This window comes from Tachypleus tridentatus, chromosome 2 (assembly GCF_004210375.1).
Source record: "Tachypleus tridentatus isolate NWPU-2018 chromosome 2, ASM421037v1, whole genome shotgun sequence".
NCBI classification, from domain to species: Eukaryota; Metazoa; Arthropoda; class Merostomata; order Xiphosura; family Limulidae; genus Tachypleus; species Tachypleus tridentatus.
In genome coordinates this window covers 113,807,165-113,821,423 of record NC_134826.1, presented here as the reverse complement: position 1 = coordinate 113,821,423, position 14,259 = coordinate 113,807,165, and the positions used below count along the sequence as shown (strand labels likewise).

At 34.0% G+C, this 14,259-nt stretch overlaps 1 protein-coding gene across 2 annotated transcripts in view; it reads right to left on the bottom strand.

Annotated features, from left to right (window-relative positions):
• Positions 1-14,259, bottom strand: part of lft (Limb expression 1 family member lowfat) — a 97,894-nt gene that overhangs the window by 6,221 nt on the left and 77,414 nt on the right. For both annotated transcript variants that reach the window (XM_076490315.1, XM_076490316.1), the window contains exon 3: positions 796-936. In XM_076490315.1, coding sequence (XP_076346430.1) covers positions 796-936 — 141 coding nt within the window. The remainder of the gene's footprint in view (positions 1-795; positions 937-14,259) is intronic.

Here is a 14,259-nt window from a genome sequence, read left to right as displayed (position 1 = left end):
ATGTGACAATCAGCTAACTTCTACCACTACTGTAACTACTTCCCAACAGAATATCCCTATGCACTGACCTATTTAGTTAGTTAACATCTAGCTATGTTTTTGAAATATTTGAGAAATTGCAAACTTATTTGAAGTTCTATGTTCGTGGGATAATACAATTATTTTAGGAAAATTATGTCATATAGGCAGATGCTTACATGACATGATTACTCCATTTATTTATCTATACCGTAAAGCAGTTTCTTTCTGTATATTTGTTTGGATGTCTATACCTAAACATTTCTATGTTACTGACCTTTGGATCACCATGACACTTTAGTGTTCTTGGTTATGCAGCAGGGAGATAGTACGGCCCTTAAACATATTCATTGTCCAATTTTTACTTTGTTCAATCGAGTAACTTAAGTGCATGGCATTCTGCATTCCATTTAAACCTACAAAATAAGTTCCGCTCTTGGCTAGAGTATCATTGGTAAGTTTGAATAAATAATATAGATTATTCGATTTGGATTTACAAACAGAAAGAGAAACGTTATACTCTTTCTCTAGCAAGTGTTATTAATCATCGCAATTTTAATTATGCATACAAATTACAAAGGAGTACATAAAAGACTAACTAACATAGATCCTGATCTGAGATATTTTGCAAACAGAAATGTAAAGTGCATTGACCATTGTGAAAAAAGTGTTAGTTGACTACACAATAGAAATTAATCAATGAAACGAGCTTGTGATTCACAGTCGCACATCTCTTCGACTAATAATTACAGTTTTCAACTAACAAGAGAGACTTACCTTGAACGACGCTTTGGCGTCTGAAACAGCTTTCTGGATGAAATCGTCGGAAATTTTTCTAGAAGGATGCTCGTTAAACACCGAATTCATGAGGGCGATTTTAGCAGCACTGCGTCTCGCTTCTGCTTTTGTTGGGCAGTTCTGTGGTCAAGATATAAACAAAAGTGAAATAAAGAAATGGTTATTATTTAATGATTATTATTCAAACACATCTATGTAGAACGTTTGACTTATGACTAACACTCAATCATTTTTTTTCAAAAATAAGCTCAAAAGACATGTTGAAACATATGAAATTCTAACTAAGAAACATAAATATCAACACGTGTATTTACTGTTAATGAATATAATAAATAAATATCCCGTTGTTTATTTAACGAAAAGATGATGTGATATCAATTGTTGTTATGGTTAATAGCCTATATTATCATCAATGTCTAATTAGTAGTTCACGCTAAATAACCTAAAACTTAACGAGAGCAAAAACACGTTACAACATCACTTGTGAATGTGGACTCCAATGCACTGGAGAAGTAAAAAGTTAAAATCAAGAAGCAAAATAAAGACATAATACCATGTAATAGTGATGTATTTGCAATACCCCATTAATGCCAGAGAAGAAACTTGCGAAAAAATATAATAATAGTAAAATAATTTGATATAAATCACACACGAGTAGATGAATGATAAAAGAATACTTTTGCATTCATCTAACTGATAAACCATTCAGTCAACCTGACATTGGAGCCAGAAAACACTGAAAGACTCTCTTGAACTTACTTGGATAATTGTTTCAAATCCTAATGAAGCAGATAAAATAAACAAATAGATACAGCACCAGCCTTTCTAACAAGAAGGTCCAGAATCGAGCCCTGGCTCTCCCACTTACACATTCCTTTTTGAGAATATTAGAAGTCGAAACGTGGGATATATAGATGGGTAGGTGTAGTATAAATAAGTTACTAATTAATAAGGAAAATTAGGTATTCATACTGATTATTAACCATGGAAACAACATACTTGTGTATCTAAACTATTTTAAGATCACAAAAATAGAGTTGAAAATGTGATGTTATATCCAGTGACAGCATTTTAATCAATTTGTTGACGCAAAGGGGAATCAACTGGTTGAGATAAAAATCAACGAACTGTCACTAACCAACATATAACTATCTTCCAATGATATAATGTAATCAGAACAAAATACAACGAAAGGAATTTAGACAAAATTCCTATTTCGTAAAATATTGTTTGTGTTTTTTGTTCATGTCAAAGTTATTAACGGCTATCCGCTACCAACCCTAAATTTGAATTGCGGGCTACAGATAAACAAGCAAGCATCACCAATCGCCAATTCTAAGGGTTAAACTTTATCAACGAAAGTGGAATTAACCGAAAAAATCATAAACCCCTGGCTGAAGAGGGAAAGCATGTTCGGCTCTGGGTTTTAGCCACCTGAACTGCAACGTGCGAGTCGAGCGCCCTAACCACCAGACTATTCACTATATGTATATAAATAATTGGAAACTATGACTAAGGTACAAGCGGAGATACTGATAACATCAGTATTGCTTTACTGTGAAATTAAAATCTATATAAAGCGAATGGAGAAGTTTACGTTGTATCAAACAAAATGACTTAATATAAATTTAGTTTAGAAAACAAACCTAATACTCAACACGCACCTTATTAAATTAACGAAAAAAAAAACTGTTCAAGCGTGAATCATCAACTATTACAGTAGCTGATGTTTTTTAACAATGTAATTGCTACATGTTAAGTGTTATCCATTTAAAACTTTTTCTTAATCTAACACCCCCGCTAGTATAGCTGTATGTCTTCGGATTTACAACGCAAAATCAGGGGTTCGATTCCCCTCGGTGAGCTCAGCAGATAGCCCGACGTGGCTTTGCTATAAGAAAACACACACAAACTTAATCTGAATATAAAGAAATAATCACTCAGAGGTGCCTCTTTGCAAAAAAAAATTTTAATAAAACATTTAATTGATTAATTGTTAGCTTAATAAATATTTGGCTTGAAATTAGTTATAAATTATTCGTATTTTGTGCAAATTATGGCAAATTTGCAAACAATGAGAACTGACAACAAATTCTTTTTGTAACAAGTATAAGTACATTTGATTTCAAACTGGGTAATCCAAGTGTGAAAAACTGGTTTCTACATCGAGGCGTTCCTGTGTAGAAGGTGCAACAGTTTCTGCACTTTCCACGCTCGAGTGGATAGGCATTGTAATCAATTTAACGTTCCCGTGATCAAACTTTATCTACTCGTATGAGGTCACTGCCAGAAGTAGTTAATCGAAATAACAATTTATCATTAAATAACTCCGATAACCTATGTGTGTGTATGAAAGTATGATTTACCAGCTTCTTTGATCTGATATATTTAAGTATTGTGAAAGTGTCACCATAGACAGTTTTTCATAAAATCAGATTTTTTGTGAGATTCTTTCATTATAATTAAAATTATTAATAGTACTTTCCTTGAAAAGGCAGACAGTTTCTAGTGATTAATGTAAGAACATTGATGTCTTTTAGTCTAATAGTTTTTCCATTTGATTTACATTTAAAGGTTTTATATAAAGACTTAGCAAATAATTTAAAAAACAATTCATATGCATACACATTTATATAACTATTTCAGGCTAAACGACGAGAAACTGCTGACCTCATACACATGCAATTTCTTCGCCACTACTTCAGAAAGTAGTCATCACCAGCTTTTGAAAAAATGGTAACATCTTGCGGAAGATTTGAACTTCACGCACAGACACACGAGATCTATTTGCGCTGGACGTCCTTAATTTAACAATGTAAGACTAGAGGGAAGGCAGATAGTCATCACCACCAACCGTCAACTCGTAGGCTACTCCCCTACCAACGAATAGTTGGATTGACCGTCATATAATAACACCCCCACGACTGAAAGGTCGAGCATGTTTGATGTGACAGGGTTTGTTTGTTTGTTTGTTTTGAAATTTCGCACAAAGCTACTCGAGGGCTATCTGTGCTAGCCGTCCCTAATTTAGTAGTGTAAGACTAGAGGGAAGGCAGCTAGTCATCACCACCCACCGCCAACTCTTGGGCTACTCTTTTACCAACGAATAGTGGGATTGATCGTAACATTATAACGCCCCCAAGGCTGGGAGGGCGAGCATGTTTGGCGCGACTCGGGCGCGAACCCGCGACCCTCAGATTACGAAGCGCACGCCTTAACGCGCTAGGCCATGCCAGGCTCAATGTGACAGGGATTCGAGCGCGCGATCCTCAGATCACGAGTCGAATGTCCTAAACATTTGGCCTTGCCGGGTCTTCTCGGAGAAGAACAATAAATACTCAGTGACCACGATTTTTACTTACAAGAGGAAAGACGCCAACCAAGGTCTGTTATTAACGTCTTTTTCGAAATTACACATTTCTCAGGCAACTTTCTCTTCTTTTTTCTTTTCACCTTCTATCCACTAAAACGTTAAGCGGCTTTCGCCATAAGTGGGCAAGGTAAGGCAAAAGCAAGAAGGACTTTAGAAAACTTCAGGTAAATGATATTTTAATTTAATGTAGATTATTTGGATACATGACTATAAACTTCAGCACTTTACGTTACCGAGTCTTAAATATTCGCAGTGATCACACATCATTGGAACGAAAGTCACAGGTACACGTGACTTTCGTGCAAGTTAAAATTCATTGCACAATATCAGTGTTAGGGTTAAGAAAATAAGGTATATATTCGATACTTGTCGCATAACTCAGTGTAAACGTCAGGCAAAGCTGTACAGAATTATCACATAACTTTTACATTACGTCACATAATTTCATGTTAACGTCAAGGTGGGTCGGATTTTTAGCTAACAAACACTTACCGGACCTACTATATGTAACATTAAAAACGCAATAACTATGTAAAAATAGCCATCCATTCTTGAGCTAACAGTTTATATAGCTCAACGCTGTGATTAAAATTAATTCTGAGAAATCAAATCAAAAGCCACAGCTAAGCTTAACTCAAATACTAACAGATGACTCATTCAGATAAGATATGAAACGTACAAACAGTCTTTCTTAGAGGAAATATAATACTTGGTTTAGACAACAGACAAATTTAGTAACCAGGTAGTTATTAATGAAATTAGCTTTTTTAAGTAAAACTTTTAGTTTGTTTGTTTCTTATATTTGCACAAAACTGTACACGAGCTACGGTTCCTGTCAATCATTTTGAACTAATATACCAAAAGGAATGGAGGCTGTCAACAGCGCCTAACACCAACTCTTAGGCTACTGTAATCGAACAGTAAATTTTGCCCTTCATTATTATAGCGCGCTTACGACTTTAACAGGATAAAATATATGGGTCTAAAATTCACAGTCTAGTACTATAACTACGAAGCCAACGCATGGCTTTAAAGTACACAAAATCAGTCATGTAAGACTATTACCAAACTGGAACATTCTATCCAATTATAAAAATCGTACAGTGTAATATCATCTCGGAATAGTGCCAAGACAGTTTATTGGTATCAAAGATTCATAAATTATACATGACGAACATCAAACACACTTATAATGAGATCTTATATAGTTTAAAAAATATAGGTTCATTCCAGAGGTTATTGTTACAAAACAACAGAAAGCTAACAATGATCTTACGGTATGATATGAAAATTGAATTTATAACCATTTTAAAAATTAGGAAAAGCTTTCGACTAAATTCTAACACTTTTAATACAGCGTAATTATTGGCCTTCAGAACACACAAACATAACAAATGATGGATGAAAGACGAAATGTGATCCTCTAGATAAAAAAATGCTCTTTATATATACAGCCTTAACAAGAAAACCTAATGAAAAATGGGGAAAGTGTCTTACTGTTCAAGGCCAGCAACCCGGCTTTGTTCACAAGATAATGAAAAATTATCGTCAATTTATCATCAAATATTCATCATTACTGAATTATAAGACGTGTTTCTAAAGCAGTTAAGGCTTATGTTTTAATACTTGGGAGAAAAAGCTGGCAATACATGAAGTGCATAATTTTTGTAACAGTGAATAATCAGTGTTGAGTTATTCTTCAAATGAATTATTTAAAGGTACTGTAAGATCAAAATGTTTCCATAATAATAAATGCAAATCACCGCAAAAATTCTGGGTTTTTTTTTATGAAATGTGTAGTAATTGATGTCCCTGAGTAAATAAATGCATAGTAATTTGTCACCACTGATTCAAATGTTTTTTCTATCATGTTTCAAAATGATAGAAAAAAAAAGACGTAATAAATTGGAATCCAAGGATCATATTGATAAGGCACTAACAGTCACTTGTATTATTCACGCCAGTAACAAAAAAGATCATGAGAATAATATCCACATTTCTAAAAATTCACAAACGTAAAACTGACTAAGAAAAGTAATAAAATAAATCGTTTATTACTTTAGGCATTTTGATTAGGTTTATATTTTGTACTGGTACTTTTTTATTATTCAATTGTATATTAAAATGTTTCAGGGCATGAGAATGACGTTTTGCTTTATAAAAACAAATAAAATAAAAACGTCTACAGTTTCTTATAACTATTGTAATTTTTTTACCATCTTTAGTTACGTGGATAATTAAAAGTTTAAGTGTACAATGTACTTATGTTAGTAACACAGTGAAACCTGTCTAAGTCGGAAACTGCAATATGGCGGAAACTTGTACAAGCCAGAAATATCAAAATTTTGTAGCACTATATTAAAATTTCTCTTATAAAAGGCCCTGTATATGGCGGAACCTGCGTAACGCAAACAGAAAACTATCTTTCACCTGCCTCATCTATCAACAAGTAGGATTAGAACCTGAGTAAGGCGGAAAAAATGTTTTTGATGAAATATTAATCTGTTAGTTAATTAATATATTTTTTTAATATCAATAAATTACTGTTCAATTAATAATTTCTTTAAATATTAATAAATTTTCGGACATTTTGTTACAGTAAGTATTGGTTAAATATGTTCTCTTCTTTTTTCTGCCGTCATTATTTTTGCGGCTAAATTAGATTCATGATTTGTATAAATATATTTCTCTTTATATGCAAAATTCTATTCTTTAAATAATTCTCACGAAAAAATAAATCACTATCTTTCGTAATTTTAAAATTTAGTGAAAATTTACCGTGGGTAATACACTGTAGGTAAAAGTGAAAATCCGCGCTGTTTCAAAAATTTAAAGAAGAATCAACTTCCTGTGAAATGGAAAGCGAATTATAAAGCGTGAGTGACAAGTGCTATATTCAAGGAATTTTTGAACAACTTAAACGAAAGAATTGAACAAGAAAATAGGAATATTATACTTCTTCCAGATAATGCAACTTGCCACTCAAAAGTCCAACTTTCAAATGTTCGTTTAGTCTTTTTACCTCCATGTACAACATTGGTTCTACAGCCACTGTATAATGGAATTATACAGTATATAAAATTGAAATACAGAAGATTGATGATTCAGCATATTATTACAAACATGGAAGACGTAAAACAGCATCTGAAATTACCATGAAAACTGACGTGTTAGATGCAATTGCATTTAAGTCATTCAATCAAATGCGTAAAAGATGAATGCGTAATAAAGTACTTTCAAAACTGTGGATTTATTCTTGCTAATGGCGGAGATTGTGGAGAAGTTATTTGTTATGACGATTCTAGCGAAATCCAAACTCTGAGAAGCTTGATGCAGATGATTCTGTGAACTCGGAAAGTGTTGTGAACGTTGACAAGAATGTTTCAACAGAAACTGATGAAATTGATTTAAAATCTATAATAGAATCGCAAGATGGTAACAGTGTGAGAGAATCAGAAGATGAATAAAATGGAAAAGATAGTGAGGAAATAGAAATTTCTACTTCATCGGAAGTGTTCAGTTACATTAACGCTATCAAATTGTATGCAAAAATGAAGGGGGAAAATGAACTTCATAAAAATGCCGTAGAAATGGCGTTCTCTAACTGCATGAGAAAGCCCATTAAAAGAAACGAAACATATGAAATTGGGCACTTTCTTCAAATAGATTTGATTAAGATTTTGTGTACTTATGTATATTTTGAATGTCTATTTTTCTTCTTACTCAAATTAATATAGCATAAACAGTATAATAACTTTATTCGCAAACGTCTTGTTTCCCTTGAGTCAAGCAAGTATAACGTTCCGCTCAAAAATTATGTACACTGCTGGCCAAAATCTTAAGGCCAATGAACATAAAGAAAAAATATGGATCTTGCGTTGTTACACTTAACCACGTATTTGAGTAGAACTTCAAATGATGAAAATAAGAAAAGGAAAACAAAATAAAACATTTTAGCATTTAATAGGGAAAATGTCAACACTATATAATTAGTCTCAATACATACTAAAACGAAGCGCTAATCGGTAAACACGTAAATTTAGTCATTTGTGTTCAAGCATTAGCGTTGTCAACATCTCCCACTGACATCTCCTCTGTTACATTGGATAAAAACATGGCAATGGCTGAAAAGTTGACAGAGATTGAACGTGGTAGAATTGTAGAGCTGCAAAACCAAGGTCTCTCTCAACGTGCCATCGCTGGTGAGATTGGGCGTAGTAAAACTGCTGTTGCGTGTGTGTGTGTGTTTTTCGTATAGCAAAGCCACACCGGGCTATCTGCTGAGCCCACTGAGGGAAATCGGACCCCTGATTTTAGCGCTGTAAATCCGTAGACATGCCGCTGTACTAACGGGGGGCTCTGATGTTGCAAATTTCTAGAAAAACCCTGATGGATACGGAACGAGAATTTCAAGTGGTCGGCCCAAGAAAATTTTGCCGGCGTTGAGCGGAAGGATTCGACGGGTTGTCCGACAAGACACCAGGCGATCGTCCAACCAGAGTAAGGTCCTTATGGACGCAGAATGCAGCTAAAGAACAATAAGACGGGATCTACCAAAGAAAGGCTTTAAAAACCGTAAACGTTTTCAAAGGCCACGCCTCCTTCCACACCACGAAACAGCTCGGTTAGACTTTGCTGAGAAGCACCAAACATGAGACGTTGAAAAGTGGAAGGTTCTCTGATGAGAAAAATTAACCTGGATGGTCTAGATGGCTTCCAAAGTTACTGGCAAGATAAGAATATCCCACCGGAGACATTTTGTACACGACACAGTGGAGGAGGTTCCATCATGATCTGGGATGCTTTCTCCTTCCATGGAACAATGGAACTTTAGGTTATACAGGGGCGTCAAACAGCAGTTGGCTACATTGGCATGTTGGAAAGAGCATCTTTATTGACTGAAGGCCCTTGTTTGTGTGGAAATGACTGGATCTTTCAGCAGGACAACGTTATAATCCACAATGCCCGCAGGACAAAGGACTTTTTTATGGCGAATAATGTAATTCTTTTGGACCATCCAGCGTGTTCGCCCGAACTGAACCCCATTGAAAATGTTTGGGGGTGGATTGCAATAGAAGTCTATAGAAATGGACGTCAATTCCAAACAGTGCATGATTTTCGTGAAGCCATCTTCACCACTTGGAATAACATTCCAACCAGCCTTCTGCAAACGCTTATATCAACCATGCCAAAGCGAATGTTTGAAGTTATTCGCAATGACGGCCATGCAACTCACTACTGAGACCTCTTGTTGGGCGTTTCCTACCCTGTTTAAAACTTCTTTTTGGTATGGTCTTAAACTTTTCACCAGCTAGTATTTAGGCTAATTTCATAGTGTTTACATTTTCCCTATTAAATGCTATTTTTTTATTTTCCCTTTTCTTATTTTCATCTTTCAAAACTCTACTCAAATAAGTGGTTGAGTCTAAGAACGCAAAATGCATATTTTTTTCTTTATGTTCATTAGCCTTAAAATTTTGGCCAGCAGTGTATATTAAGGAAATGCATATTCACTGTCTAAGCCGGAAATTTTACTCGATCCCGTGCGATTCTGCCTTAGAGAGGTTTTACTGTATATAGCCTATTTAACTTTTTAACAGAGGGTTTATTAGTATTTTTATCTTGGCAACAGACTGTCTTCTTGATTGATAGATGGGATTTTGTTAAGACGCACATCCTATTGATAATTAATTATTGTAGAAAAGCTATTTCAGGACTTGGGTTTTGACACAAAGTTTGAACTCTCAGCCAATGTGTATAAAAACAATCATTTTGGAGAAGAATGTTGTTTACCATTCGGCATAATTATAAAACACTTTATGAATTATCTCAGAAAGTTATGTTTTTATAAGATAATGGAAACTTTTTCTGAAATATGTCTGTTACATAAATGCTTCTTATCATTTAACGGTTTGTAATTATATGATTAAAAGTCGTCTTCAAAATCTTTAATGCGTATTAACAATTAAATAATACATTAACTATGCTCTGTTGTTAGTACAGTCTTTCAGTCTTTTTTATAGTCTAAAAACAAGCCGAAGTAAAATTAAATATAAAAAATGATAAACCGAAAACGTTGCATTAATTGAAAAGATTCCAGGGTACAAGCTGTAATGTGGGATATAAAACTGGTGCCTTTCTTCCATAACGTGGGTTGGAATACTAATTTTAAAACGTAAGTTTTTAAGTTACTTAGCTCAAAATGGCAGTACCTTACTATTATTTTTCTTGTTATTGTTTTTTATTTTTTACTTTTGGAGAGCAGTCGCCTTCACACAACTGTCTTCAGGCGGTGAAGAGTGATATAGATGTGGGGCGTTGTGGGCTTGAACACTAACATCTCTGTCTCCTAATTTCTATATCTATTGCTACTCCTTTATTTCTTTATGTGAGACTGGTGAATGAAGGTTAAAACTGATAGACGGTGTGTCCCTACCACAATATGGGTCCTTCATCCGCAGTCACCTCCAGAACCTGGAGTACATTTTATATCCCACATTATAGCTTGTACTCTGGGATCTTTTTAATTAGTACAGCATTGTTTTGTTTATTATTTTTTCATTTATTTTTGTTTAGGCTTATTTTTAGGTTATAAAAATCCAATATAATTAGTCAAAGATTTGGATTTGCTGTTTTTAACGCAGTCTTTCCTTTTGATTTTGTGTACTTTATCAGTATTAATTTTCTCCAACATATATGTATCAAATATGACTATTTCAATGAAGCAGGTTTATTTCTGAACTACAGATACAAAGAGGTTTTTACTGTAACGTGTATGGAATATAATAACTTTTCAATCACTGAACAAATAAAGTTACATAAGCAGCAAGTTTTGCTTCTTTTCAATTACCTTCCCTAAGACCAAGTTTCAGAGTGTCAATTTCAAAAGCACCTAGTATGAGATTACTTGAAATTAACAGCAATTAATGAATCATGTTTAATTCAATTTGTGTGATAGAAAACGCTGTACTAGTTTTAATCGCATCTATAAAGTAGTTTGGTTATCAACCTCGTAATGCCACCGAGGCGTATACAGGTACATTAGCTTGCTCTGGGTGAAGAAGCTGTTTACCTTGAAAATTCTCACCAATCTCAGCGTAGAACATTTGAAACAAAAATAAAACTGAGGAAATTCCAGCGAGCTTATATTTATTCACTTGTGTGGAAGTTGCAGGAAACATGTTAATAGTCATATAATATCACACGACCAGCAACTAGTATAAGAGATTTAATAATGGGTTCGCATGCTCTATTACACAGGCAATTACAACAGCTACCTGGTGAGCACATTACTAATATATAACAACAATATTCTGATAATCGTTGAAGCGAACAGGACCAGACAGAATAGATGTTGTTTTGTACTTGTGACTTAAATAACCGTCTGTAGACAATGTTTCTTTATTGTACTCCATACACTTGCTGTGGCGAACAATGATACCATTAGGAATTTTCTATTTAATACCACACAAGGCTACAGACCCTGTAAAAAAAATCCAGCTTTTCTTTTGTACGTACTTATAATCTTAGAGTATCGTTGTGATAAGTTATGGTAAGAATTGGGTACGCTTGTTCTCTTGCAATGACAGGGTATAGTTCCATTATGTTGATTCTATATATGACATGAAAAAAGTCATCGTCGTTCACAGATTATAATTGAAAATCGGTCTTGGAACTTTAACATTTTTCTATTGCTCAGAAATTTTCAGAACGATTAGCCGATATAATGACGTAAGTCAATTAAGTATTAGAGGTTTTACATATGTAGAAACTATACAAAATTAGTTTTACAAGTATTTATATCTGAATGATTGGGGACGATAATTTTGGACAATTTTGTTCACAGTGTGTTGTTACTCTTGTTCAATTCAGTGCGTATGTACCCTTACTTAATAGCTTTGTTTGCTGAGCGTGGCATACTTTATGATATTTTCTTATGAATGGTGTCATTGGTTTAGCCGAGTACTGCCATGATTTCACTCCAACTAACTTCAGTCCTACAAGAAAGCTTCCGATACTTGTATATAAGGAAAGTTGTTTCTTCAAAAAAAAAAAAAAAAAAAAACTCGAGAGGGTGTATTCCTATAAACTAGGTATATAAAACAATGCGAACAAATGGACGAAAGTATAAAAGAACAGACATACACACAGATTAAAGGAAAGACAGATAAATATTTATATGTAGATAGATAAGTATTTGAAAGGATGATACTTGGAATAATAGATGGAGAGGAGGGTTGGCTGAAATGACAGATGATCTGGATAATGAACAGATAGTAAAGTTAATAAATCATCGTTGACAGCCAAACAGACACATGAGCTGAAAAAGGGATTGCTGAATAAATAGGTAAATGCACGGAAGGCCGGGCGGTATAACAAACAATTAGTTAAATGAACAGGTTTAGATGGGTAAAAAGGATGAATATAGTGGCTGATCACGACAGATAGATAGATGAAGAGATAATATCGAAATAATTATGAACCGATAGAACATGACGAATGGACAGATAGTTGGAAAATTGGACTAACTAAATTACGAAAGTTCCGACAAATAATGAAACAAACTGTGTGACATTTTATTCCTGTAGCCAATGGCTATAAGTGAAAATCACCGGTACTATTTTTACAGTTACCAAGAGTTTCATAGCATTTACTCGCATAATTAAAGACTGGAAACCAATGTTGGAGAAATTTTAAATTTACAAATATGCTATAGCAGTACCTGATATTTACTACAATGTATAATATTCCTACACAATGCATTTTACATTGTTTCACTATCTTTCTTACAATATTATTTATTCCAGTAAGTCATATTTGTGGTGTGACTCTGATAAAATAAGGAAGAACGCAATGTTTGCTTAGAATAACTTATACATTTAGTTCTATGCAAAAAGGCTAAGTTTTGCTTTTTTAACTCGTTTATTTTATCGCAAAGCTACACAGGGTAAGGGCGTAAACTTACCGCTGATTTACCAAGGTATGTTAAGTTTTGGAATGATCAACAGCCTTTTAATAACATCTGACTTTGTTGTGGAGACAAAATATAAGTAGAATTATTTCACGCTAGTACTTCAGATATTAGTAGGTTCAGTGATGGAGAGGAAGGAAGGGGTAAAAGATGATAATGAAGCATATTTGCTTTTATATATCTCCTACAAGTGTAGAGAAATAAACGCATGATAATTTTCCATTATTTGAAACAATTTCGCTAACTTTAATCAGTGTTGCACTTCATAATGTTCAAATACCAACTTTAACTATTTTAATACGTACAAAATTATAACGCTCTTTAAACAATAAAAAGTTTTTAAAACACATAAAATGATAAAAAATATAGGCGTAAAATTTATTTAATGTTCACTACTTTTAGAATAACAAAGAAGATGCTAATTTTTGACTAACAAAACGTTCATAGTTTGAGTTTTGACGTTTTAGTAATTAAATGTATTATCTTTCATGAAGCAGATTTTGAAATCATACTGCCAACGTGTACGTGACGGGGAGATGGACCTAGCTTTCATTACAGGCACGGCTGCATTCTGATTTATTTCTAGAAATATATCACGTTACTATATATAAGCAGCTGTGGTCCCGGATCTGGTTTCAGGTATATTCATGATAGCCGATTGGAAGGCGTTGTCGAGAGTTGCCAAACTATGACAAATTACAATTGATCACAGTACCCTCGACACTACCATTACAACTATCAACTGTTTGCTTTGTTGCCACTAAATCATATATTGTGGGTGGGTGTCGTTGCTTGGCATGTGAACATCAACGCTACAAGCTCTACTCATTTACCCTGTTGAGTTAATAAATACATAATGCCATCACAGAAACCTGCTATTCGTGTGGTTTACATGCATTACATTACTGGGAATTAAAGTCCTCTAAGTACAGAAATAACATCAGTGCTGTAGCATACGAGTCTACTTGAAAGTAACATTTAATGCTATTAGCGTAATGTTTGTGCTGCAAATAAAGACGAGAGTTTTCTAAACATGTTTCAGTACAATTGACATAGGGAATCACCATCAAATCATGTATAAATATAATCTTGACAATTA